Source organism: Athene cunicularia (assembly GCF_003259725.1).
Source record: "Athene cunicularia isolate RWA chromosome 20 unlocalized genomic scaffold, athCun1 chr20_part1, whole genome shotgun sequence".
NCBI classification, from domain to species: Eukaryota; Metazoa; Chordata; class Aves; order Strigiformes; family Strigidae; genus Athene; species Athene cunicularia.
Genome location: NW_020799125.1, coordinates 445,643 through 472,585, shown reverse-complemented (window position 1 = coordinate 472,585; position 26,943 = coordinate 445,643). Strand labels below are relative to the sequence as shown.

At 44.6% G+C, this 26,943-nt stretch overlaps 2 protein-coding genes across 2 annotated transcripts in view; both read right to left on the bottom strand.

Annotated features, from left to right (window-relative positions):
* The window catches only part of C20H20orf204 (chromosome 20 C20orf204 homolog), a 3,496-nt gene extending 1,970 nt beyond the window's left edge, over positions 1–1,526 (bottom strand). The window contains exon 1 of the mRNA XM_026862294.1: positions 1,480–1,526. The gene's annotated coding sequence lies outside the window, so the exon portion shown is untranslated. The remainder of the gene's footprint in view (positions 1–1,479) is intronic.
* Positions 1,527–1,806: 280 nt separating this feature from the next.
* Positions 1,807–26,645, bottom strand: PRPF6 (pre-mRNA processing factor 6). The gene is made up of 20 exons (XM_026862181.1): positions 26,474–26,645; positions 25,547–25,665; positions 24,787–24,865; positions 23,708–23,884; positions 22,700–22,855; positions 21,896–21,990; positions 21,023–21,179; positions 20,653–20,815; positions 17,699–17,817; positions 16,820–17,038; positions 15,089–15,211; positions 14,119–14,240; positions 12,848–12,986; positions 11,818–11,937; positions 10,417–10,593; positions 9,441–9,574; positions 8,860–8,951; positions 6,136–6,250; positions 3,983–4,109; positions 1,807–3,184 (listed from the first exon to the last, which is right to left on the bottom strand). The coding sequence occupies exons 1-20, from the start codon at positions 26,534–26,536 to the stop codon at positions 3,032–3,034; spliced, it is 2,649 nt and encodes an 882-aa protein (XP_026717982.1). The 5' UTR covers positions 26,537–26,645; the 3' UTR covers positions 1,807–3,031.
* Positions 26,646–26,943: the final 298 nt, after the last annotated feature.

Here is a 26,943-nt window from a genome sequence, read left to right as displayed (position 1 = left end):
GGAGGGGTCCCCAGAGGATGAGGGTCCTGCTCCCGGCGCTCAGTCGTGGCTGGAGGGAGCCCCGAAGGGCCCGACACAGCCCCCAGCCCGGAGAGCCAAAGCGATGCTGCAGCAGGGCACGGGGCTGCATTCCGTGCTGCAAAAGGTGGGTGGGAGCTCAGGGACGCAGGCCAGGCCGAGTTTTGATTTCTGTTAACGCTCACACACGCTGCCAGCCCGGAGGCCCAGCCAGCAGAAGGGACTGTCCTGAGCAAGACCCCTAAAACACCCCCGAGCACAAAGCCACCTCCAACCAACATCCGCGCATCGGCATGGAAAAGGGCTTCGACTCCACTTCAGTTGCTTTTGGACGGGGAAAAAAAAAAATAAAAATAACGAACTGGCAGCAAGAATGCTCTACTAAGGAGCGGAGCACGTGTGTTTTGTAAGAGGTAAAAAGAAATGGTTGAATAAGCCTGCTCTCCTCGGTTTAGGAAGAAAATTCCTGCATGCGAAGTGGGAACCACAGCATATACAACATACCGCTGGGGACAGGGCCCATATAACTTCTTTATGGAGTTCTATATATAGTTAAAATTTGTAGGTGCCATAATCCATTTGACAACACAAAGACATCTACAAACTTTAAAAGGCTCCGAGATTGATGATCCTTTTTATCTAAAGAAAAAAAAAATAATAATCCCAAAAGCAAAGAATGTAACCCCCTGGTCAGGGGGAGAGGCAGAGCTGGTGGCAAAGGGAGCTTGGGGGTGCGAGGACGCAGCCCAGCACATCTCTGGGGAACAATCTCTCCTCTCACCACCCACAATGAGGAAATTCTTCTCCAGCAAGTCCTTCCTGTGCGTTGTCTCAATCCCAGGGCTCCTTTCCCAACAAATCCTTCAGGGATGTGGCGCTGCCACCCGAGCGAGGGGCAGGCGAGGCGCAGGGATGCCGGGCACTGGGCACACACACCTGGCTCCAGGGAGATGCTGCAAACACTTGGGAGTTTCTCCAGAAAGAAAAGCCACCCCACCGCGGTTCCTATGGCACCTCAACTCCCCCGTCACCAGGCGAGAGCACTGCAGGGCACAGGGGTCGATGTACCGCTGGCCCCCAGCAATTCCTACGCTGGGAAGTGCCACAGCACCCAAACCAGCAGGTTCCCTTCCCCAAGGAGTGGGACGCAGGCGCTGTGTCCCAGCACTTCCACAAGATCCCACAGAGGAAGAGCAAGAGCCATGCGAGAAGGACAGCACGGGCTGAAAGCTATGTTTCAACATTTTTTTCTCTCTCCTGCAGTTTCTGGCTCAGGCTTCAAATCCTTGTCCAGCCGTGCTCCCTTCCCACACGTCTACCCGCTCCTTTTCACAAGAGTGATGTCTCCTCCTCCTCCCCCAACTCTCCTCCCTCCGCATGAGCCCAGATACAGGAAGGACACCAGCGATGGCGTGAAACCCCCGAGCAAGAGTCTCTCAACTCCCAGCACCTCTCACTCACCTTTGGGAAACTACAACTCCACAGGACATCCGTGATCTACACCCTCCTAATGCAAACGCGGCTTCACACGCTTTCACCAGCTATTCAAGAGAAAGCACAAGAGTTTCCGTTACAAACCCAAAGAAAAACAGGCTTTTGCTTCAAGACCAACCGTTTCTACTTCGGTGTTAAGACCAGCTTCTCATCCTTTTTGGCAAAAGGCTGCAGCCAGCTCAGTGTAACCACCGCTGGCAGAGATGTTCCTGGAGTGGTGGGACCCTGATAAGTTTAAAGGTTTCTGCTATCAGACCCACTCTTCCCAGTCAGTCAAAGGGCAAGACCACATTCAAAGAAAACAAGAAAACAAGCTGTATTTTATACCTATTGCCCAAACAAGTGATAAAGGGTTTTCTCCTCTAACTTAATACATTATATAATGCACATACACAGACCTGGATAACTTCTGCTACAACCTAATGTGTAAGACATTACAGCTTTCCATTCAACGATCACACAAAAGTGAGGATTTGGGGCTGAAAACAAGAGAGATGACAAGGGTAGAAGATTGAAGACAGTTTATAAAGGGTCCCAAACACAGAGCTTTTCCTCTCATGAATTTGCTTTTTTTCCATTTGAAGAGAGTCATCCCAAACATCCCAAGCAAAAGCAGACGCCACTGTAAAAGTCTCTCAACGCCTCTAAGCAAAGGTCGTTCCTTCAGATGGCCCTTCAGGAATTGCTGGGTTTTGCCTTGTTACTTTAAAAATACCACTGTGCTTAATGAAATCCGACACCTAAAAGAATAAGGTTTTACTATATACATTTAAAAATTGAGGGAAAAGGGCTCTAAAAATACACTCTTGAATTTCACAGAATGCTCCATCCGCTCAGGTTTGAGGAACACTTCCGAGCTGTGCTGCAGCTTGCCAACAGAGGAGACCAAACTAAGCCAGGCTTGTGGCAAATAAGACTGAAAAACAAAAAACAAAAAACAAACCAACCCACAAAAAGAGGACAGCCCAGCTCTTCCCCTAGGCTGCTGGTCCTCCAGAACTCCACACGCCTCCTTCAAGGACATTCAGTGTATTCAAACAGCAACAAACCAGATCTGCTGACAAGGAACCAGCATCAGATGGGCCAAACACTACAGAAACTGCACGAAGGGGGCAGGATGGGATGGCAACGCATGCTGGGGAAGAAACCAGAGGAACTGCTAAACGCCAGAATCCATACAAATACTAGTTAAAGCTTGTATTTACAGGGAGGGGGTGCATTCAGGCATCAAACTGAAAAGGCCAAGGGAGCCTCACACGACCGCTCCCCCGTTCAAGAGGACGCCAGCGGTGACGTTCAGGTGTGCTGCAGGAGGGGATGCCCACACCGTGTGAGCCCAGGGCACTACCACTGGGAAGAGAGGGAAGCAGCTTTTCTTTTTAGGAAGAAAGATCTTTCACATCACCCCTGATCTCCTGTCCTCCAAAATCTGTGCCACCAGGAAGGACAAATGCACTGAAAGCAGGTAAAAGCAGACAAGTCCTACAGAGACGACTAAGGCAGCTGGAGCCAGTGTACTCTAGAAGGTATTTTTAAGCTTGGCTGCTACAAGCATGAGAATCTCTCCGATCTTTTTCTGCCAATTCTCTATGTCCTTGGAGACATCACACCAGAGCTCTCCGTGGCGAGGTTCAGCATTCTCACAGCGCTTCCTCACCTCTTCTTGTTGTTCCTATAAGAAGGAGAAACAACAGTTTGCAGCAAGTCTCTTAATGCCCTGTATTTTTCCAGCACAGAGCCAAAATTTTAACAATTCCCTCCCTGATTCAAATACTCTTCCAAAGCTTATAGTGGGGGCTTTTTTAGTGGGTTTTTTGGGGTTTGTTTTTTTTTTTTAAAGGCAGTATAGAAGCCTGAGTCAAAACACAGAGGCAGCAACTTTTCTGCCTTGCTGCACAAACTGGCCAAATTAGAGTCAAGGGAGTTTTGTCTGCACCAGAGAAACTGCAGCAGAAACTTCCTTTGCATTACCACCTGCACGAGATGTCAAGTGAGAGGTCTCTCTGAAGTCAGAAGATAAACACTCCCATCATTTCAGTAATATCAGGCAGTAAAAACTACCATAAGAGATTAGAACAGACTGTTCCTCCGGCCAAGTTCATGTGCAACCTGTACTTGACACTTGTGAAGAAACGGGACGAGTTACACAAACCCAGCATCGCAATTACAGAAAAATCTATGGGAACTCTTGCGTTTCACAGAGGGAAGATTGATTTCATAGATTTTTGCACGAACTAGCATGACTGCGGACAGCAAAGCAGCCTGAAAGACAGCTCAGCTAATGGCAGAGCCTTTTCAAAAGCACCACACAGGCCTGTTCATGCTCATTCATGACCAGGCGTGACAGCTACAGCCTCATGTGAGCCACACAGGCGGCGGCAGCGCGCTCAGCCCAGCGCCACAGCAATCCCCGGGAGCTGGTAACCGACAGCTGCCTTCCCCAGCCCCCTGTTCCCAGGCACACACTCACCTCCGTGCCATGCTGGAGCTCAAATTTGTAAAAGAAAGCCCAGGCATCCCCCAAGTCGGAGTCTATCTTCACGGTTCGGTGGAACCATTCTCTGGCCTTGGTTATTTTCCGCTCGCTCCAGAACAGCCTGTTGAGAAAAGCAAGAGCCAGACGACAAACAGCCTCTTTAGAGGAACATGCCAATCTGAAAGCACTCCACCTTGAAGGCTCTACAGATATTTCAATTCTTTGCTCTCCCAAGAAAGAAACAGCAGATTTTGTAGGCATCTGCTGACTTCCCCTGGGAAGGGACGAGATACGAGGACCAAAAGAACATTCCTCTTTGCTCTCCCCGCAGCGAAGCGGGTTACTTAGCCCCAGGAGGAGACAGACAGCCCTGAGAAGGGAAGTGTTACTCCGAGCTCAATCGCTAACTCGATTGCTTAATTTTGCTGTTCTAGATTTGGTGTAGAAAGAGACAGGAGCGTATGCCTACATCTATTTCCCCCTCCTCCAATTTCTTAATATTTCGAGTCGATTTTAGCACGTAACAATTCAATAACTTCCAAAAGCTGAAAACTGCAGCACCTTCCTGGAGCCATGGCTGCGTGTGGTCACACGTTCTCATCCATGAGGCGTGCTCTAAGTGGAGCAGAGCCCCCCTGTCAGCTCCACTTTACGGGGAAAAGCGAGCACATAAGCTTCCGCGCTCAAATCCCAGCCTGGCACCCAGCCCAACCTGCTGCCATTTCAAAAAGGTACTTGTGAATTCTGAAATTTCTCCCCAGTAATTAACCAGCTGAGTCAATAGTCTCTTGGTTTCACTCCTTTGCATTAAAGAGTTCATCTGAGCTAGTAAGGTCTTTATCAAATGAGACAGCCATCCCTCATAAAGAGCTTAGCCAGTCATAAAATTATACAGCTTATGTGATTGTTTTTAAGCCCTATAATACCCTTGATTGTTCCATGTTAAATAAACTGTGATTTAAAAGAACACGAACAACGATAGCAGAGGCTCAACACCTGCAAGTAGTGGCCATTTTCAGCAACACGTTTAACAAAAGTGTTTCACATCTGTGTGACGCTATGGTATTACTGTACCTACATGCAAGTCGTGATGGAAGGTGGAAGCTGTTTGTGTTGGGATTAGCTGCTAAACTGTCTGAGGTTGCACCAGAAGGGGCCTGGAAGCAGTTTCCATAAAGCAAAAGTTAACATTTCTCTCACTTGCTGCTAGAGCTGAACAAGTCAGCTGTCATTATCTGGCAGAACCCAGTGTTGCAGTCACTGGAGTGTATCCTACAGTTTTCTTTGGCTTATAAAAAAGAGTTGTGAAAGAATTGGGCAACTGTTTGGGCAAAATGCTTCCCGCGTTAACCTCTTCTGGTATTCACAAAGGAAAAAAGTTTGTCCCAATCACGACTGCTGTAGAGTCGCTCACCCATCAGATCAGAAAGGACGTGGCGTGAGTCAATTCTAACGGTGGCTTTTCATCACAGGAAACCTCAAAACTGTATCTAGACAGGACAACAATTCTTAGTAGATTATCTTCCCGTTTCAGAGAAGCAAACTACAGTATGACTGATAGTCTGTGTTCCAGGAAGGGCCACAGCTGAATAAAACTGACACTGCAGAAATTCAGGAGGGGAGAAGAGAACTGCACAGAATTTAGCTCAGGATTAAAAAAAAAAAAGTCTGATAGGTCTACGATAGAAACAATGAAGAATACACAGTCAGCCAAATATAAATTGAAAAATACCCAGCAAAAATCATCCCTAGTTTCACAAATACATAAAACATAACCTACAAAACTTATTAATTAAGCCTAGTTCATCTGAAAGCACACCAAAATCCCTTTTAAGGGACAGAAAGGGCAATTGTCAGAGTGTCAATACTCAGCACTGGAGAAGGGCTCTGTGTGACCGAATTGCTGCCTGTGCCACAGCCCCAGCCCCATCCGAAGAGCTCGAGGGCAGGTTGACATCCCCTGCTTGGAATCAAGGGAGAGAACTGCACCGTTACTAGGAGACAGCTTGAGAGCTGTGACTTGCTTTGGGGCTTATTAGGGCTGCTGCAGCCAGAATCACATGGCCGTGCTCGAGCGCAGTGTTTCATCATGGATCCAGCCACACACAGAAACGGGTGGTTTTAATACATCAAGCACAGGAACTCACTTGGCTACAGCCAGCAGGACGTGTGGGTCATGTTCACACTTCTTGAGAGCATCCACGCTCTTGGTCTTTCGTTGCGGTCGCGCTTCAAGGAAAATCGCCTCTGACCACAGGATTCCTTAATGAAGTCAAGTAGGAAGATTGTTTAGTGTTATTTCTGAGATTAACCCTCCCCATCCTGTCGCCAGGCCAGTGGTCTCCAACACAAGCAGTGTTACTGCCCCCTCCCTGGTGATTTTCACAGAACCATCACAGTTGGAAAAGCCTTCGAAGCTCCTCCAGCCCAACCACGACCCTCCCCCTGACCGTTCCCAACTCCCCCAGATCCCTCAGCGCTGGCTCAGCCCGACTCTTCAACCCCCCCAGGGATCCCGGGGACTCCCCCCTGCCCTGGGCAGCCCATTCCAACGCCCAACAGCCCCTTCTGCACAGAAATCCTTCCTCAGAGCCAGCCTGACCCTGCCCTGGGCAGCTTGAGGCCATTCCCTCGGGGCCTGGCGCTGGGGCCTTGGCTCCAGAGACTCATCCCCCCTCTCTGCCCCCTCCTGGCAGGGAGTTGCCGAGGGCCAGGAGGTCTCCCCTCAGCCTCCTCTTCTCCAGACTGAACCCCCCCAGTTCCCCCAGCCGCTCCCCAGCAGAGCTGTGCTCCAGACCCTGCCCCAGCTCCGTTGCCCTTCTCTGCCCACGCTTGAGTCACTCAATGGCCTTTTTGGGATGAGGGGCCTAAAACTGAACCCAGGAATCGAGGGGCGGCCTCCCCAGTGCCGAGCCCAGGGCTCAGATCCCTTCCCTGGCCCTGCTGGCCACACCAGTGCTGGTACAATATTTTGATATTTCTGATTTCCATGCCCCAACCTCACCCCAGACCACTCTTTCTGCACAGATACTTCATTCAGTACTCTGAATTTTTAGCTATCGCTTGCACCACGCTGGACCTTCAGTTCTGAACATCTCTGCAGCACAACCCTGCTGCAGCTTCAGCGCTCCCTGTGCTAAGCCAGAGCTCGTGCAGGCAGTGGAAGAGGGGAGGGCAGCTCAGCATTTCAAAAGTGAAAGATACCCATTTGTCTGAGCAGGAAACTGCAGGGGCAGAATAAGTCCCAGAAGGGGCACCAGACACTGTTTGGAAGCAGTTTCAAGGGTGCCAGAGAACACCACGGTCTTATTGATGCTGGCTCTCCACACATATGATGAAGGACAGGGCAGGTCCAGGAAAGCCGGGTTTAATCCCTAGTTCCTTTCGCTGCCAAAAGTGAGAAAGGAAATATGCTCAGAGGAGCATGAAATCTTCAGTTTCTGATGTCAGCCAACCATACCTGCTGATCACTTCAAAGCCTGAAAGCTCCTGTCTGCCAGGACTCACTCAAAGTGCTCTCGCTTCCCATAAACCACACCACGGGAATATACACAAGCTTTGATGGCTGCAGTGACAGACCGGAGCAGAACTCTTCTTGCTCTTTATATACAGGGTCAAGGCACATTTTTCAGGCCTCTTTCAGGCCTGTTGAGGACACAAACCCCACTGTATTTCAATTTAACCTTGTGCAGCCTGCCTACATCAGCCATAAGCAACCAGAAAGCAGTTTAGCAATCGATGGACCCAAGTCTCTGGTTTACACAACTGTAGGTGTCCAACAAACTAATTCCTTGCAGGCTTTTATTCTGGCTTGTAGAGTTTTAAAGATAGTCAGAAGCTATTTTATTTAAGCAAAACCTGAGATCCTGCTGCCCATTTCCATAGCAACAGGCAGATTCTGTAAAAAAAGGCGGTGGTGGCAAATACTCATTAAGTATTAGGTCACTCACAAAACAAAGTGGGATTTGGGTGGTATTGCTCTGTTGACCCACTCACACAGCGAGCACCTTGCAACGAGTCACTTAATTTCCAATTATTTCACTGGGTCTTTAGCAGCTGCCAGTTAAACACCTTTCAAAACCTAGCCTGAAGGTGAGCTAACAAGGCTTGTAGTCAACTACTACGCTTTGTAGTTACGTGACATCTTCTCTCCGAAAATGTCAACATGTTTAATTAATTAAGTCTTTCCACAATTCTGCCAAAAAATAGGGAAGAATTATGCACTTTCTCCTCCCATCCCACGAGGTGAATGCTTCCACTGCTGGTTAGAACCAATTGACTCACATTATAAACCATCTGCCTCTTCTTAAATGAGTTAAAATAATCAAAACCCAGGACTAAACTTTTATAGTCCGTGATCCCCTAATCGACTGTGATTGATATCTGCTGCCAGCACAAGTTATTAAGCAGGGAATTAGTAGCGCAACCAGCGCAGGCAAATCTCCTACAGCCAGCTGTACTCTGAGACAGGGAAAAACCCATTTCTTTTCCACTGAACTTCCTAACTACAAACACTTGAGTCTTTCTTCAATTTGCAACCTTGGCAGACTTCTAAAAGCTTCAGAGAGAAGCTCCTCATAACCAAGATGCTTTCCCAGGAAACAAACTGTGGACCACAGACCCAGTAATATCTTGGATACTGCAGCAAAACAGCACCAACACCAATCCATGACCTCTCTGGTGAGAGACAGCACAAAGCAACTGGGATTATTCACAAAGACCCTCAACGTTTCATTTGCAGAAGGATGACTGACACCTCTCCAAAACACAGCATTTTGAGACCTGGCCAGAAAGGATGTCTTGGGAAAAGATGTGCCTTTATCAACTGGGCAAAACAACTGTGTTTAAGATAAAACTGAGATCCAGCTCACCTGAATTGGGACATTCTTGCAATGCCTTGGCCATCAGGGTGTTTGCAATGTTCTTTAGCCCAGCTCTGTACTCTAATCGCACAGACTCCAACCTGGTAAGAAAGACTCAGTGATGATATTTATGACAACCTATTCTCTATGCAGAAACAAACAGCAAGTCACAGGAAGGTCACTGGAAATTGCAAATATCTGCCCACATTCTGAATGTGTGTAGGTAGCTGACATCCTCCCATTCCTCTCCATCTAAAAATAAACATGACCTTTATTCTATAATGGCCTAGATCAAAAACACTCTGAAAAAGGGACTGTAGCAGAAATGAAAGATCCCTGGGGCTTCATACTCTGTGCACTACAACCATCAGTAAAGAAATAACTAGTCCCCAGCTCCCTAGAGAAGCTACACACTAATTAGGATCACCAAAGCATCTCTGGTATTCAGGAAGAGTTCTTAGCCCAGAAAACACTCTAGGATGGGCATGGTCATAAATTCCAGGCTCAAATGGCTAAAACAACGTAAAATATCTGACCCGAAGAATTCATTGGCTCTGTAGCCCAAATTGAGTTGATCTCACACAACTCACCAGAGATCTGGATTCTTTGGATTCTTTAGGCGAGACTTTTCCAAGATGGCTCTTGCTCTAGTCAACTGCCCCACTTTCTCCTCCAGCCTGGACAGCAAAAGCCACAGGGGTATGGAATGGGGGCACTTTTTCAACTGTTTAAAAAAAAAAAAACAAACACATGGTAATATGTAGATTTGAAAAAAAAATTATCTTATAACCCCTATAGAAAACAAATCCCCTCCCTACATCCTCCTGGAGAGTTTAAAAGAGAGACAAAGTTGATTATATCACTCAAATTTCTCCTAGTCAGTCTTACAGCAGTACAGAAATCAAGTTTCTCCTCCATCCCAATCAGTCGGGTACACCAACTATGACTGAGCAGCAAGAGAAAGACTACCCCTCCCTTAATAATACATCTGCAGCTTGTGCTCCACGTGCAAACAGAGGGCTCTTGCACGTACCCACAGCACAGCAACAGGGCCTGCAGGAACAGGAGTGCCTTTGGACCCCAGGAAGCCGTTGGGATACACTGGCAGAAACCTGCCCCCATATTCCTTTCAAGGCTGAGGAGCTTCAGAAGCATTTGTACCCGCTGAATTACCATTTAAGAGCCACCAGTGCTCTGTAGGCCACCTCCTCGTACAGTGTGTATTTAAGAACTTGTTAGGAGGCTTTTCTTTTACAACTTCTGCTTTCAGCCTTTACAGGTCTTGAAGAATTATTGGACAATAATTTTTCTCCTACCAGTGAGGAGTCAAGAATAAAGCAAACTCTCAAGCCAGAAAATTAATTTTGCACATGGATACTAGGGTAAGAGAAGTGCTTGCTGCTTATTTCCATGTCCTATTTTTTGTTTTGTTACTGTTTTAACCAATGACAGAGAGAACAGAAACCATCTCTTCAGTCTGGGACAGAGCCCTCTCCATTTTGATTCAAAGACAGAATCTCTCCATGCCAGAAGCACAAAGCAAACTTGCAATAACATAAATCTTACCCCTTGATTATAAGCCTCCCGCGCTTTCTCTACCAGCTCCTTTTGTTCCTCGATTTGTCCTTTCATCATCCACAGTTTGGGGAAGTCCTCGTAGTGCTTCAGGGCTTCCTCACAAAGCTCCTGGGCTGCAGCAATGTTCCCAAGCACCCATTCTAACTTCACAGACTTCATGAAGACCTGAGGGCGAACCAGAGCTGTTTATCACTAGCAGCCACTGAAAAAAACATTAGTCCCGTCAACGCGGTGGGTTCCCACTTTCATACATCCATCAGAATGTTATTGATTAGCTACGGTTTGAAGTAAAATAATAAAATAAATACCAGGGTTAAATAGTGGAAACAGATAACAATGAGAAAAGCAAATGCAAGTATTAAAGGAGTTGGAACAGCGTGATCAACTTATACATTACCTATTAGCATAGAGTTGACATTTGTATAATATTTGTACAAAGAGCACAGCTTTAGGAGCACAACCAATTAACAAATTTGAGCCGGCTTCATCAGCACAATCTGATCTCCTTAGATCCCAGCGACCAAGACCACCTATTCTTACTTATGCCTTCAAGTTCCAACTGTTGTCCTGCTAATTGCAAACTGCTCCCTAGGCTCTTCTGCCCCCAAATGCCTTTCTTTTAGTTACGCATAGAAGTTACAGCTATGAGAAATACATTACAGACCAAAGGCTGATTCAAAACCCTGATTCCTGTCTTCCCATTCCCAAACTCCCCCCACCATGACTTCACAAGAGAGGCATTAAGCCTGAGAGCAGAGCTTCAGCCTCAGCTGCCAGCTGGAGAGAAGCTCCCTGACTGACAAAAGAAGAGGACAGCATAAAAGATCTAGGATGAAGCACAAATTGGGGAGTAGGACAACAGGGGACAGGCACCAAACCAATTCTTCTTTTACTTTGGGACAAGTTACAATGCTTCTGTATGAACAGCTGAAAATTGACAAAGTTTATCATACCAGAAGTAACTCTAGAGATAAACACAAGAGTGTAACTTTAAACAACAAACACTCAGAGCTGTCTTTAGCACCACAAGCATAAGTGAGTCTTCTGTGAAAGTATTTTCTCTCTTTATTCCAAGAGATACTTTTATGCAACACGAACATTATACAAACAGCTGTAAACTGGGAATTTCCTGACTTTTGCCATTTGTACAAAAACACTGAAACCCTTCACTTGATCTTAGCCTTTTTTTTTCCCATCATGCCACGATTCTGTGTCGCAATTCGCTGGAGGAGCGCTGCAGCAAAGCGGCCACATGCCTGCAAAAGGCGATGGCAGGGAGCCATCTGGTCAATCCCTAAGGCCGCAGAACTGAAGGGAACTTCTCCTTCCGACTCAACTCCCCTGTGGCCCAGAGAGGTCTCAGCCTCTCCACCCTTCACACATCCTTACCCTTGCAGTGGGGGCACTGCTGCGAGCTTTTGCCAGCAGCCTCCTCGCTCTTTCATATTCATTGTTTTCTGACTCGAGCTTCACGGCAGCCAGCCAGATCTCCTCGCTGTTGGGGTTGGCCTGCAAGAACATAAAATGACAGACAAATGCATACAGTGAATCAACAGCAGATTTAATCCTTCGTTTGATCCAGATTAAAATTGAAATCAGAGCTTTGTCAATCCACACTAGGATTTTTTTCAGTTCAAGCTCCTCCCAATCTTCTTTGACCTTTGAAGTTTATAGAAATTCTCCAAAACAGACGCACAATACAAAGATGTATGTCAGTTTAGAAGCTGGATGCTTCTCAATTGTTGAAAAGCATTAATGCTTGATCTTCTGAACTTCCAGTTTAAATACTGAAAAGATCATGGGGTTTGCCACAGTAAGACCCTCATTTTATTATCCCTGAGCAAAAAAATTCCCAGTTGAGGTCTGTGAACACTCCTCCAGTAAAAGCCATTTCAGTGGCAACCATGTCAAGAAGTCTTCAGGATGGTAACAAAAAGCACCAAGAATAAATTTAGGAAATAAATATCTTTTACCTTCCATCTTAGGACCTGTCATTTGGTTTTGCTAACTCTTACCTTTTAAGTCTCAATCCCAGAGTTAGAACTGTACCATTCCACCCATTTTTCTTTCAGTGTTCAGCAGACAATTCCCTTTGTTTCGCAGCCGCTTAGTGGGTTTGGTCCCAGCCATAAGGCATGCAGTAACCTCACTGACCAGGGCAGACCACCACCCTTTTTACTGAGGAGACAAATGACTCAAACCCAAGGGGATTCTGATCCCTGACTGGGGTTGGTGGGAGCCATAGCAGTAAAATTAATGGTTTGTGCGCTCAGAACATTTTGCCACGGAAAACAATCAAAGAACAACGGAAGCCCCCATCATTTTGAAAGGCAGCAGGAATAAGGCGTTGACAGAAAAAGCCTTCTCTCTATTCTTTACCAGTCATACTTAACACATCACACAAGTGTAATATACCCACCTGGAAAGCCAGGGCCAAAATGCTTCTGGCTGCTGGCACATCTCCTGCCAGCCACTTCGATTTGGCTCCCATGAGCCAGAGCACTTCTGCTTTGGGGCAGTGAGCCACAGCTCTCTGCAGAAGAGCCTCCAAGGATTCTCTGAGGCAAGAAAGAGCAAGTTACAATCACTCGAAATCCTGCCAAAGGCGAGCTCTCACACACCATTTCCACTATCACTCAATGTTATAAATATTGTTGCAAAGTCCAACGTTGTAAACCTTGATAAGTTGTTTCATAACAAGGAAAGGGTGAGGTCTTTTTTTCACAAGGGTTCTGAAATCAGCACTCCACAAACGGCTCATTGTTCAGACACCTTTGTTTGATAGCCTCTGCGGAAAGACCCTGCACACAAACAGCTCATTTGTCTTGGAAAGAGCCATTCTTAACAAACCTTAGTAGAAACTGAGACAGGAAGTTTTTCAGAATTATTAGATGAAGCTGGCTTGATCTTATTGAAATTATTTTTCTCCTCTGGAAAATACACTTTTCAGGTAGAATAAGGGGCTGAAAAACCAGCCACCACTGGGAAACATGGGAAAACAACATCAAAAGCAGACATATACTTGTTAAATAAAAACAGCAGGCTTGAATGAGGCAGAACTCAGCATCTACAGTCACTTCCACACTACAGTCCTGTTGGCTTTAACAGGAATGATTCCACACGCATAAATTGTCTGCTGCATGGATTGTTTTATTCTAAACTTTGGGCTGTAAGTTCCAGATGTGTAAAGCTTTATGGATAAACTTAAAGCGAGGCCTGAGCTGTGACAGTATAACACCAATCTTAATTCACAACGTGAATTAATTCACACTCACAGGGTGTTTAATCAGAAAGTGCCAGGGATGCTTGGACAACTTCAGCAATGAAGTAGTTTATCTATGAAAATTAAACACATGCTGTATTTTTAGTTGATTTATATTCCCAATTTTTTTTTTCTAGAAAAGCCTTCTCAAAGACAACTGTCCCTACCTTGCCTATTCATAGCTATTTTAACTAAGTAATCCCCATCGCCGAAAAATTTTTTACTTCATAAAAAACAAAGATGTTCTGACCACAGAAATAACAAAGGTCAGACCTGCAAGCAACACCAGTGAGTTTCCACCAGCTGAATTAACTCTGCACGTGCCACACACCACTTCAGGGATCATCTTGCAGCTTTTCTTCTTTCCCCAGTCCCTCACCCTGCAGCAAGGATGAACCCTCCACCCAAGGATTATGCAGCACACCTACCTCGTTCCATGGTTCTTTTCAAAGTAGGCAGCTCGCAGCCACACGCTCTTCTTGCTGGGGAAAACTTGCAAGGCATAAGCATAAATTGCTCGGGCACACTCCAGAGCATTGTGAGCCACACACTAAGGAAAAACAGATCAGAACTACGTCAGTTTAGGGTTGCATTGAAATCAAGTGCAAGAACGAATTACACATGCATAATTCAACACAGAACTCAATAACTCAGTAATACATGAATTGGGGCTTTATATATGTAACAGAACAGTTATTATCAGCTTTTTAAAAGGAAGCAGGGAGGAAATTTTCAAGCATCTGTCTATCAGAGCCCAAGTATCACTGGCCTTTCAGTGGGACTGACACACACAGGCCAGCTTGAAACATTAGTAAGGCATTGTAAAGGCTCTCTTATTTCCCTTTTTTTTTTTTTAACAGGCAAAACTGTAAGCACCACAGCATACGTCCTCTTACTGCAGAAAGTCCAATTCAAGGCCAGCGAAGTGGACGCTTCTCATGCTGAAATACAATTTAGTTTTTAATGCATGCTCAAGCTACTCCCCTAAAGCAAAGAAAGCCTGGTAAAACTTTTACCCACACCCCCATCCAGTCTTGCATTAACTCCTGAGCTACAACGTTTACGCCTTGAAACAACTCCCAGTTCCTTTAACCAGACCCTCAATCTCTGTTGATGTCCCACACACAGGAAAAAAAAAAGAAAAACAACCACAACACACCAAACCCAGCAAACAATCTATCACAATACCAACTTTTCGCTTAATAAAAATTCACATCTAAAAAAACCTCTACAATACAATAATCCTACAAGAGACAGACTGCCCAAACACAGGCAGGCGTTGGGGAATCACCTCCCCTTTCATTGATAAAAAAATGTCATTTCTCAGGCTCCAGCTCAATTTCCCCCAATTAAAATAAAACCCAAACCAAGAAAAATCAGCATCAGAGCTGGACATACACTGTCTGCGTCTTCCATCCAGGTATGTTTCCGATCTTCCTCCTCGATCCCAATCCCAATCACAGCTCGCATGATGGCCTGGCATGTGGCCACACTTCCAGCTTTATCACATTCCTCAGCATCCTAGAAACCAGAGTAAAGCCCTGCTCATTTTGAGAACTCAGCACAAGAGGCCAGCAACTCATGTTCAAACACAGAGACACTGTGGGTCACTGCCGCATTAAAAATATCTTATTCCTCAAAACATATCGTGACACACACTAGCGAGCCCACACCCACAAGGAAGGTGCTATAGTTGCACACAGAATCAATCAGAAGTTGGTTAAGGAACAGAGCACATCAACTGCATCCACTGGAAAGGAGTAAGTGTGACAGCGCGTGACCTTTCCAGCCGGAAAAGTCTCCTCTTACAGCTCCACTGACCTGCCCTGGGCCAGGCTGAGCAGGGACCTGGTCAATAAAAAAAAATGCAAGAATTTGAGAAGGAAAAATTGTAACATCAAAACTACTGACCTTCTTTCAGCTTTGATTCTTAAGTCTCAATAAGGGCTAAGCAATAACTGAATTTGAATGAATAGACCTCAACCACTGTGAAGTTAAAGATGTGAAGGCGCTCTCACCACAGCACGTATGGAAAAGTGGAGTTTTCTGACATACAAAGCTTTCAGAAAGCCAAGCACGTCTTGCTTAAACTTGTTAAAAAGACCAGTGATCAGATAACAGAAATGGAACAGCTGTAGTACCGAAAAGGAACTCGAGAACACAGCAATGCAGAGGCTGAGGTGTTGGGGTTTTTTTTTAACAGAAGTTGAAGTTAACCTTTAATTGTTTTACCGCTGTAAAGAAAGTTGTAATTCTCTTTAGATGTTAACAAGGATATCCATTTAACATTAAATACTTTGTTCATTATCAATACTCTTTTAGGCAGCATGCCAAGAAGATTTTTGCTGCCTTGACTCACTGTAAGTGATTTTAGTAGCAAACTGGTTTAAAGACTTATGCTTAAACAAAGGACAGCATGTTGAGGAGGAAAGAGATTCTCTCGACCTGAACATGAAGCCATTTAGGTGGCAACAGTCTCTGAAGCGTCTCAAGAAACTCAAGCAGCACAGCTTTTGAGTGTGATCAAAACACTAGAAGCCTCCACAACTTTTTGCAAATTTTCTAGTACAGAAGATCAAAAATGGGATGTTCTGGAATGAACCTGCCCAGAGGTCGTGTTTTCTAAACGTCACAGTACAACAGGGTTCCACGTGTCAGCTGTGAGCACTTCGCACAGCCTCAGGACTAGGAGCCAATAAAGAACTAACAGAGGATTTCCTGCCTGCTGCATATGCAGTATTTCAATTGACTTCTGACAAAGACTCCTTTGGTAAACAGATACCTTTTAAGCCAAAAGAGACATGTGCAAAAAAACACATAAATCCTGCACTGGAGGCTTAAAGCCTCTGTCCTGCTTAAGGCAGCAGCTGCTTCAACTTGAAGCTGGTTACTTTCCAAGACAGAAGTAAACCAGACATTCCTCAGCTCAGCACACGCAGTTGTTACCCCGGTGTAATCACTTGTGGCCTTGACCCTACTCAGCTTTTTTTAGTCTCACCTCTTGTGTCTTCACGGGAATCTCCACCGCTAAGTCTAGGGCAAAATTACCCTACAATATCTTGCATCAACAGCCTTCAAATCAGAACCTGAAGAGTTCATCTGGGTCTCTAACCCAGACCAAGCCAATACCTGTATCCACTGCTCCCTGTTGATTTCCACACCGTTAGCCCTCAGAGACGTGATGGCTCTGTCGATGATTTTCTCCACCATCTGGGTGTTTCCATTGGCTTCCTCCAGTTTGGCAGCAGTAATCCAGATGTGACGATCCGTCGGAATATTCTCACGGGCTTTGTTAAGGACTTTACGAGCATTCTCATATGTCTCCAGCCTCGCCAGCGCAAGCCACAGCTGTGGAGCAACAGCAGATTTTTAGATTAGAACAAGGAGATGACAAGGCTGCCGTACTGCAGGGCTGGCCCAAAGAGATAAGCAGCTTTATGCCGTTTGCTACTGGTTGGCAATTGTCCTCCAGCAGTACAAGCAAGCTGCAGAATACCAACGGAGAAATAGTAGGAACAGAATCTACTGCTGTCCTTAAAGCTCAGTCCTAATCAAGATGCCACCTCTGTTTGCTGCGCTCATATTTTCTGTCCACGTCACCTTTTAAACAGCAGAATGTTACGCTCTGGTTCAGCATTCCAGACACGAGGAACTTTGTTTTAGATTCCCCAGATTGTACGTATGCTTGTTTTCACAATTGCCGAGGCACTAAGCATAAAGGCGAACACGGCTAATTGGCTACAGCAGGCACAGCAGTACACTGCCATAACGAACATAACAATTACACAGGAAAATGAGGCATATAATGACCACCAGACAATTAACTCTGGAGGAAAAAAAAAAAAGCACAGTCCACTACTCATCACATCCTTCTCACTGCGGCGTAAAGCGCGTGGTAGAAACCTCACACTACACTCACTCTGCTTTTTCTTTTCAAAGCTCTGCTGCCAACCTGAAGTGGTAAGGGGTTGCTTTATTTTACTTTGTTTTACTTTTTTAAAAACTTACTTCAACGCTAGTCGGACAGCACTCCACAGCCCGACTCAGCATGATCCTGGCATCCTCAGGTTCTTCTAACTCCACAGCTGCCTTCCACAAACGCACCGAATTTGGAACATGCTCAAGGGCTGGAGAGGCAAAACAATTATGTCAATCATGACAAAGGAGCTTACCAAAGAGAACTGCATTTTTTAAAGATGATACGTTAAAGGCTTTGTCCTATTACAAATGAAATTTCCTGAAAGAAAGAAGGGAGGGAACTGTACTTGTCTTAGTTCTTGCTTCAACAATGAGAACTTAAAAATCAGAAACTAAAAAAAACTTAATTTTAACTGGAAACAGGTTTTGGAGAGCCAAGAGCTTTTTCCTTGTACAAGCTGTAATTGCAACCTCCTCAGTAAAACACCTAGCTGAGCAAAGCCTCCAGCCTCAGCAAATGAACTTTTGTAGGATCTCCAGAACTGGGTAGCCTAACCATGCTGGCCCTCCCTTTATAAAAAAGGAGCATCTTCGCTATGAACCAGTAACACAGCCTCGTTCCTTAGATGTTGAAACTGTCCCTTCACAATTTACTTTTCCCTCAGGCATCTCCCAACAGCTTAACGGATCCCAGTTTAGCTTCCCAAAAAGTTACTGGCCTGCTATGCAAAAATAAACCAGGAAGATACATAAAAGCTTAAAGCTATTACTGACAGCAACACCCTAAGCCACTGAATCTGTAGAGTTCTTCCAGCAATCCAATATGGGCTCCATCTAATTAAGAGTCTCTGAGGCTTCCTTAATCTTGTGCAAGAGTTGGTTACTGCTGGTAGAACCTGCATTCTCTGCAGATTGTTCTAGATGTGCTGTCTGAAACATTCAAGTCTACACAACAACTTTTCTCTGCTTGTCTCTTCACAAGCTTCTATCTTAAAGATACATTGAGAAACAATGGGGGTTTTTTTAGCCTTTTGTCACTACAACTTACACCACAGATCACTCCTATTAGCTGCGTTACAGCAGGAGTTTCATTGCTTCCATGCTGATTGCACACAAACGTGCTATAGGACAGAGCACACCCCTCTTCAATAAAGCCAGCATGACTGCAGGACCACAGAAACGGGTGGGAAGAGGCATCTAAACCTACTTTGAACCCAGCTGGGCTTCTAGGCAAGGCTGCCCTTTCAGCATTCCTGCAAAGGCAGAGGCACACTGCTGAGCCTCAACTTCAGAGCACGCCCCAGCCCTACAGCAATACCCAGAGCACTTCCAAGTTGCAACGCACGGAGGGGTTTGGGCATTAACCATCTCTCCTCGAGTCTGCAGCTGCAGGAGATTTTTCTGAAGCATTTTAAGTGGCTAATATCAGCTTGCAAGAGCTGAGAGCATCACTCAGCAGGACAGAACATGTTTTCATAGACAGAGCATTCGATTTTTACACCTCCAGGTGTAATTTAAACACTCAGCTTGCTGGCTCTCCAGTCAGAGAGGCCTTAAAAACTCCCAAGGTTCTGCTGGCTGGTAGGAACACACACAGCCAACAGATGAGAGAAACACTTTATGAAGGAACACACTTCAGTGACCTTCCCTCACAGTCAAGACTTATTTCAGGAGAAATAACGAGTTAAACTGCCACTTATCTTAAGGCTGTATATACAAACAGCTTCAAGCATCATGTTACTGATGTTCCCTAGGTAGCAGAGGAGCACTGTGAAGCTGTGAACAGGCAGAAATTGGAAAGAGAATGATAAACCACATTCCATTCCACTAACAGCTTTGTATCAGAGATCAGGTAGGTGGTTCCAAAAACCGAAGCAAGATTTGGTTCTTTCTGTTTAAAGCAAAACTCAGGACTTAATGCTTAAGTCACTGCTTTCACACAAGATGCTCTCCTACCCGAGCTGCACTCAGAAATCTATTTGTGCTCAGGTAAAAGTGTTTTTCTGTTCAGCACCTCTTACTGCGTGTCCTTCTCAAGAACAGTGTCGCAGGAGTGACGCTTCACAGCACGCCACGCTGTTTAGCTAATGAAAATAAAAAAACCCTACTGAATAGTTAATATCTGAAGTCTTACAACTTCAAACCCAGGAACCTTTAAGTGCCTTTCATCCATACGCAGTAAGAGGTCATTTCACCAGAGATGTGCAATTTTACATGCAGTAAGAAGAGGTAGGAGGCAATTAATTTCCTTTGAAGCCAAGCCATTCAATGCCACAGACTGTTTCTTAGTGATTTAGTAAATGTATTAAAGCCAGACCCTTTTCCCTGTCTAAAGTCAGGAGGTGTAATTGATACAATAGCCACGAAGGACCTAATCTCTACTGATACAGGCACAGTAACTTAAAGTAATCAAAGAATTAATACTACGAACCTGCGAGTAAGACCTGGGTTCACAAAAAGACAACAAACTGCTGTTACAGACATCATTTGTGGAATTACTGTCTTTTCCAAACAAAGAGGAAAACCTCCAAGTGCATTAGGTAAGCACCACAGAGAGAAGCTGTTTGCCAAGAACACAGAACTTGCTACAGTAAATCAACCCCAAGGCCTCTAAAACTCCTCCACCAGGAATCACTTGGGTCTCTAATGGGTTACAGACACGTCGGAACTCAAACACAAACCCCGGTATCTTTTCCAAAATGTATCACAAGGTGACAGTTAAAACACTCTTTTCACCTTCAAGCATAAATTTTTAATGGCTTTTACCTATTCATCTAACTTTGATCAAGTTGGAATTGGCTTTGGTAAGTGAAATGTCATTTTGCAATTGCTCAGAAACTTTTTGTTGAAGGATGTTTTACAAATACATCAACAACTCTCTGACTCGGCAGCAGCACGTCCCACCATTAAGGCACACATTCACAACCATATCCTCGCCAAGGATGCCAAAAAAAGCACTTAAACTCATGGACACATCTTGAACGACTTACAATGTTCCAGAGGGGGGCTCAGACTTTGCTCCCCAGCCCTGCAGAAGCTCTCACCTTTCCTAAGGACGCGTTTCTTCGCACGGATATCCGTCTCCAGCTCCGCTGCTCTGATGTAGATTCGGACGGACTGCGGAAGGTGGCGGACAGCTTGGGCCACAACAGCCTTGGCTGTATCCCCAGGCTGAAGCCGAGCAGCTTCTAACCAAACATCTTCACTCTGTCAGGAAAGAGAAACGATCTTCCTTTACATAAACCAAGAATTTAAAATTAGAGCTTCTAGCTAAATATCTGTTCTTTTAATACTGCAGGTAGTGAAGCTGGATCAGGCGTAGCCCGATACAAGCTTAACAGATGCTGCCGCTGGTCAGCACAACCTTTTCCTACTGTCCTGCAAGGATCAGCAGGGAAGCAAAGCAGTTCTGACCTTGGGGCACATCTCCGTTCCCTTCATGATGAGGTTTCGAGCCACTTGGAGTTTGCCAGTGACCTCCTCCAGTCGGGCTGACGCTATCCAGGCTGGCGGATGATGAGGATTGGTCTCTCGTACAGATTTCAGGAGCAAACGGGCTTTCTTGATATCACTGGAGGAGGAAAGACATGCTGAAAACTTTCCTGCCTGCTACCAAACAATTCTCCTGAATCAGTAAGTGCTTTACAGTCGGTTTTTTGCAGCCACGCTCAGATGCTCAGTGACTGTGACCTCAAGCGTTTCCATACTGGTGACCCAAGTTATATACTACCAAACAAGCTTACAAACATACACTAACACAGCAAGATCACAGTGAAAACCAGTTAAGTATTTAAGTAAGATTCTTAGGAATTACAGCTGGGCACTTGCAGCTGGGAGCTGCTAAGCACAAGCATTGATTTAACATCAACATTTGCACATGTGACTTTGACCTAAATGGCAACTCTTCATGAAACAGGTGTCAAACTTCAGGTTGAAGAGGATTTCAGAGGTCATCAATCAAGCCTAAATTAGCAGTACACAGGTCCAACTAACCAGGTTATTTCCTGGCTGGCAGGCAGCCACACACTGCCATCACTCTGGCACGTTAGCCCAGGGATCAAATAGAAACAATCCCCACAATTGATGCATCTAGGTCAGATGCTAAATACATCAGTTGAAAGACTATATCAGATCTCATGTTAAAAGAATTCAGCCTCAAAACCTCACCTAGCATCTTTTACAGATTAAGTGTTAGCCAGAAGCCACCTGCTCAGACAGATTTGCATTTATATGCAGGATCACAGCCATTACTAAGAGGATAAATCAGTTAATCCTTCTGAAACTTACTTGATATCTCCTCCATGCGTGGGAATCATTGAATTCAAGTCTGTCAAATATCCTTTCGGGTCCACTACAGTCTGTCCACTCACAGAGTCCGACACCTGGGAAAGTCAAGTCAGCGCTACTGAAAAGACCATTCAGAGCCCCCCAGTCTGCCTGCACACACTAAAGTCTGGAGAAGACACTGCTGCTACCCAAACCAACCCTAGACACTTATCTCTTAAAATAAAAAAGGAAGGAGGAAAACAAAGTCTCGCAGATGAGCTTTTTTTCCACTTCTAAACTACATGACTTTAATGCTAAAAACATAGTACCACTGGAAATGCAGAACGCAAGCAGCTTGGCTTTCAGTCACCAAAAGGTCTTGCAGCCCTGCCAGCTAAAGCCCATCTTTTTAGTTTAAACCAGATCTAGATGGGGAAAAAAAAAAAAAAAAAAAATCAACGAAAAAGTAGTCAGTAATAATTTAAGAGAAGTATTTTTCAGCATTTTGTGCTGAATCCTTACACAGGATAGGAGATGCTTCCCTTAGTTAAATTACAGTGCTGTTTGTCTGCAGTTCACCTCTGATAAAACAAGGCACTCTGTTCTCCCATAACGACCAACACTTCCAGGGAAAAACTTATTTCCAAGGACATTCTACTAGTGCAAAGGGTATGCAATGCAAGGAGGAATGCAAAATTCTTTCTAGTCACAGCCGAGCTATTTCTTCTCTCCAACAGTCAAGAGAACGAAAGGCTTTTCTAAAACCAGGTCCTAAATAGCAGCAAACACCACCACCAGGTAAAACTATGAGAGATCCTCCCTTACCTGGCTTAGCCTCATATCCATCAAGGTGTTCCTGGCTTGGCCAATCTTTCTCATATCCAATTCACCTGTCCCTGGTGTCATTAAGCCTGGTGTCATTCCTCCTGGGTACGGAGTATTCAAGCCCCCTGGATATGGTGTATTCAATCCACCAAATTGCTAAAAACAAGAGTGAGAGAAATACATTCTTAAAATCTCTTCTGAGATCGCAAAGATGATTCAGGCTGTTGCCTCATCTGCTCTTCTCCAGTGGCTACAGGGCAGAGATGCTAAAATCCTGCAAGTATCTCTGAAACCGTGGCTTCCCTGAATCACAAAACATTTCTCATACAGGCTTTGCAAATCTGTAGGTAATTACGTAAGTTTAGTCAAGTCAGTGAAATAATCAACAAGAAAGTAAGTGAAAAATTTCAGCACAAGCATCTAAACGTAGCACACTGAAACAAGAATATCTACAGAGAAGTCCCATGGCCATCTGGTGCCAATTCAGGTCCAGTTTCTCCTGTGATTGCGTGACCACAGCAGCCTGCAGCCATGCAGCAACAAGCTAAAGTACTTAATTTTCAGTCGACAACAAGGCAAATATTTTTAACACAATTGCTCCAGCACTGGGCAAAGCATTAGGTGAAACTGAACATTTCTGTTCCATTTTTGCAATTGTTACCACTGAAATGGATGTTGGTTATGCTCACCAAAACTCATTATCACCATTTGACAGCCAGAGAAAAGGAAGAGAAACGCTTTCTTCCATTTTTAACACACGAACCAGGTTCTCCCTGCCTGTCCTCAAGTTTTCTCCGGCAACGGGTTGTCCACTGAAAGACTCCAGCGAGCACGGGAGTTGAACATCCAGCAATTCCTTTGACAGACTCACAGACTATGCCAAGTTTTTTGGTCAAGTATCTTTTTTTTTTTTTCCCCGCCAAATGCCACTAACAAATGCACAGTTTAACCCTTGTCTCTAATTATAAAACACAGATCACATCTTCATCAGGTTTGCCTGGTACTCACCGTCTGGCGTGGGTCCACAGAGGTGTGATTCTCCCCCGACTGTAAATGCTTTGCAAAGAAGCTGTCGGGTACAGGAGTCAGCTTCTCGTAACGAGGATTTCTCTGACGCTTGTTCCTGGCATCACCAACTTCTGGAATACTGAGCCACTCTTCTTCCGTGACCTCTGCCAGCTTCCGCTGTTCAAACAGGAGTTGTCATCATTATTTGCTGTAGAAATGTGTTCTTTTTAACCGCTCTAATTCCTTAATTTTTTTTTTCTTGAAAGAATTCAAGATTAAGCACTTAAAGGTCAAAGGTCAGAATTTTTCCATACCAATGTACAAATGAATTAGATGCATTTTATTAGAATTTGGTTTTAGTCCAGACTGAGACTTCAAATCAATTTTGCTATTAAACTCGGTGCTACAAACATTCAGGTTAATCTCAGTGTCGGCATCAGAGTGTTTTATTACTGATCATTAAACCATCGCTTTGAAAATATATTTTATTTAAAAGCAGCTTGAGAGTGAGGACATTCTGCTCAACTACTTCAATCCCTCAAAGACAGAAGTGTAGCACCTTCTCAAGAACGGATGTGAAGTCGCAATAAGACACAAAACAAAAGCCTGGTATCAGAATTTGCAGAAACTTCACTACCTTGTGCATCCACAAGAAAAACGCTCGACAGACAGAATCGCTGGTTTCCCCCACAGCCCTACAAAGCAGCTTATGGACACCCACTTCCACCAGCCACATGCAGCTCTGAGGGCCACTGCCAGTCGAGACACTGTTTTCTCACTTATTGCAGATTCTGTCACCACTTTTAAACCTGCACTACCAATCCTCCTGCCTCTAACTCTGCAGCTGCCTGAAAATTATACTGCAGTACTTGAGAGTTTCCAAACAAGACAATCTTCCATAACTTCCAGCTTCATATTCCTTATTTTCCCGATAGAAAGTAATTCTAATCTCGAGAATAACTAAGTGCTTGTTTGCTAACACACAAAACCTGAGCAAAGAAATGCAGAACATAAATTCACCTCTCAGATGTCATAAAAATAAAAGTCACATTTCAGACATAATATTTTTTTTTCCTTACTTTCAAGTCTGAGAACTGCTGCTGAATTTTGGGTCGTTCCATACGGTATTTTTCTATTTCTTCTTTTTCCCGTTGTTCCCTTAGGAAAAGGAGCACTGAGGTTATGCTCAAAGTAACAACTTTAAACAAAGTGTTGATATTACAGAAAATTTTTTTTGATCGGAGCTAAGGTATTTAAAAAAAAGCATTTTTTCCAAGCTTAGATTATCAACATAATGACAGAGATGTCTTATCAATTCAGATAATATTGTAGTGTATCTATTGTAGTGTATCTACACTATATTGTAGTGTATTGTAGATGTAACAGGCATCTCCAAGTGAACTTCAGGCTTTAACCTGCTCTTATCTGTAGACCAGGTAGTGAGTTTAACAAGTAACACCCACCAGTTTACAAGAGACCCGCATTACATGACTCTTCTAACCATTTCCAGTGTGCTGTGCAGTATGTGATGCGTCAAAATTGGTCAGCACCTCCCCACATCGTCTTAATGAACTACAGCAAGTCTTAATTAACTACAGTGAAGAAATTCAACCACACCAACTCTCAGAGCGAGTCGTGCAGAAGAGCTCTCATCCTTAAAACTCGGAGCCACAGCGTCAAAGGTACAGCATTAAAACTGATAAAAACTGCATATGCCTCTGAAAATGTACCCAGAAGACAAGGGCAGAATCTGAGCTGGAAAATGGAAGAGGCAGAGGAGAACTCTGAAACACAATCTAACTAGGAAACACCCCATGCCAGCGTCGCAGTTTATCCCACCTTCTTTCTTTTCTGCGTTCATCCATCCTCTTATCCAAAGCTGCATAAATAGCATCTGCTTCCTCGTCATCCTTTTCATAGGGACCACTTGAGAACAGGCTGCCAGCATATCCATTGAACTAGGAATTTGGAGAGAGAAAGAGGAAAAAAAAAAAAGAAGGAAATAAAGAAAAAAACCCCACAGTATCCTTAATTTAAAGCTCTTGCTATGTTCCTGCTACAGCCAACAGCCATCCAGAACAACAAAAATGCAGAAGCAGGCTATTTCTAACAACATTGCATCAGACTAACACATCCCTAAATAAAAGCAGCTTTCTTCTACCACCCCTGGTATTTATTCTCCCACACCATTTCAAAAGCAAAATTGCTTCTCTTTCAAAATCACTTCTATTAAGCAATAAGTGAGATCCCAGTATAGAAAGGCCATTTTCTTCTATTAACCACTTTTTTTTTTTTAGACTACCGAAAGCAAGCACAAAGAATAACACATTTAATTAATCAAAGTGGGATTTAAACAGAAATGATAACACAGGCCCCATAAAGATGCTATGTCATAGAACAAGAGCTTAGATTTCATTTGTGCAGGAGAATACAAAATACATCCCAAAGTACTTAAATTAATATTTTATTTATGGATCTCTACCCAAAACTCTCAGGGCTCTGTATAGATAATTAAACCACAATACGTGGACCAACACCTCGATATAAACCTGCAAGCACCACGCCATTAGGTAGAACGAGGTCTCAATTTAACAAAACAAAACCCCAAAAACACAAACAGAAAGAGGAAGTGGTGCTAGCAAACAACAGGAAATTTTGGCCTTGAAACCTCAGCTAAGACGGGATTTCATAGCAAGAGAGCAGGGAGCTACTCCTGGGAAAAAAATTTGGGGAAAAACATCTCCAGGATGATGAAAATCTCATCACCTCATCGTAATTGGTGTCGTTCAAATCTTCATCGTCATCATCCGCCGTCTGGTTCTTTTTCATTTGATCCCCAACCGTTCTCTTCCCCGGCGGAGCATGACGATCATCCACGGGGTCATTGGCGTCACGGGCAGGGCCAATATCGGAGCGGGTGGTGAAACCTGTGGCTCTGCATCGATAAACCAGGAGCAGCTGTTTAGCACACTTCGACCCCACTATTTGTCACCCAGGCAGTCTGTCAGAATTATTACTTAGACACCAACAACATCGTTCTTTTGCAAACAATAGCATCAGGCAGTCCCCATCCCCACTGTTCATAAACCCTGTGGGGAAAAACTGTCCTCTTGTAGGGGAGAGCTTTATCTACAAAGACACAATCGCCCAGCTCTACCATTCGTCTGGTACCAAGACGCTGGTACCAATTTCTCTTCTAAATTGTGTCTCTCGGACACAAAGCTGATCCTGCAGGC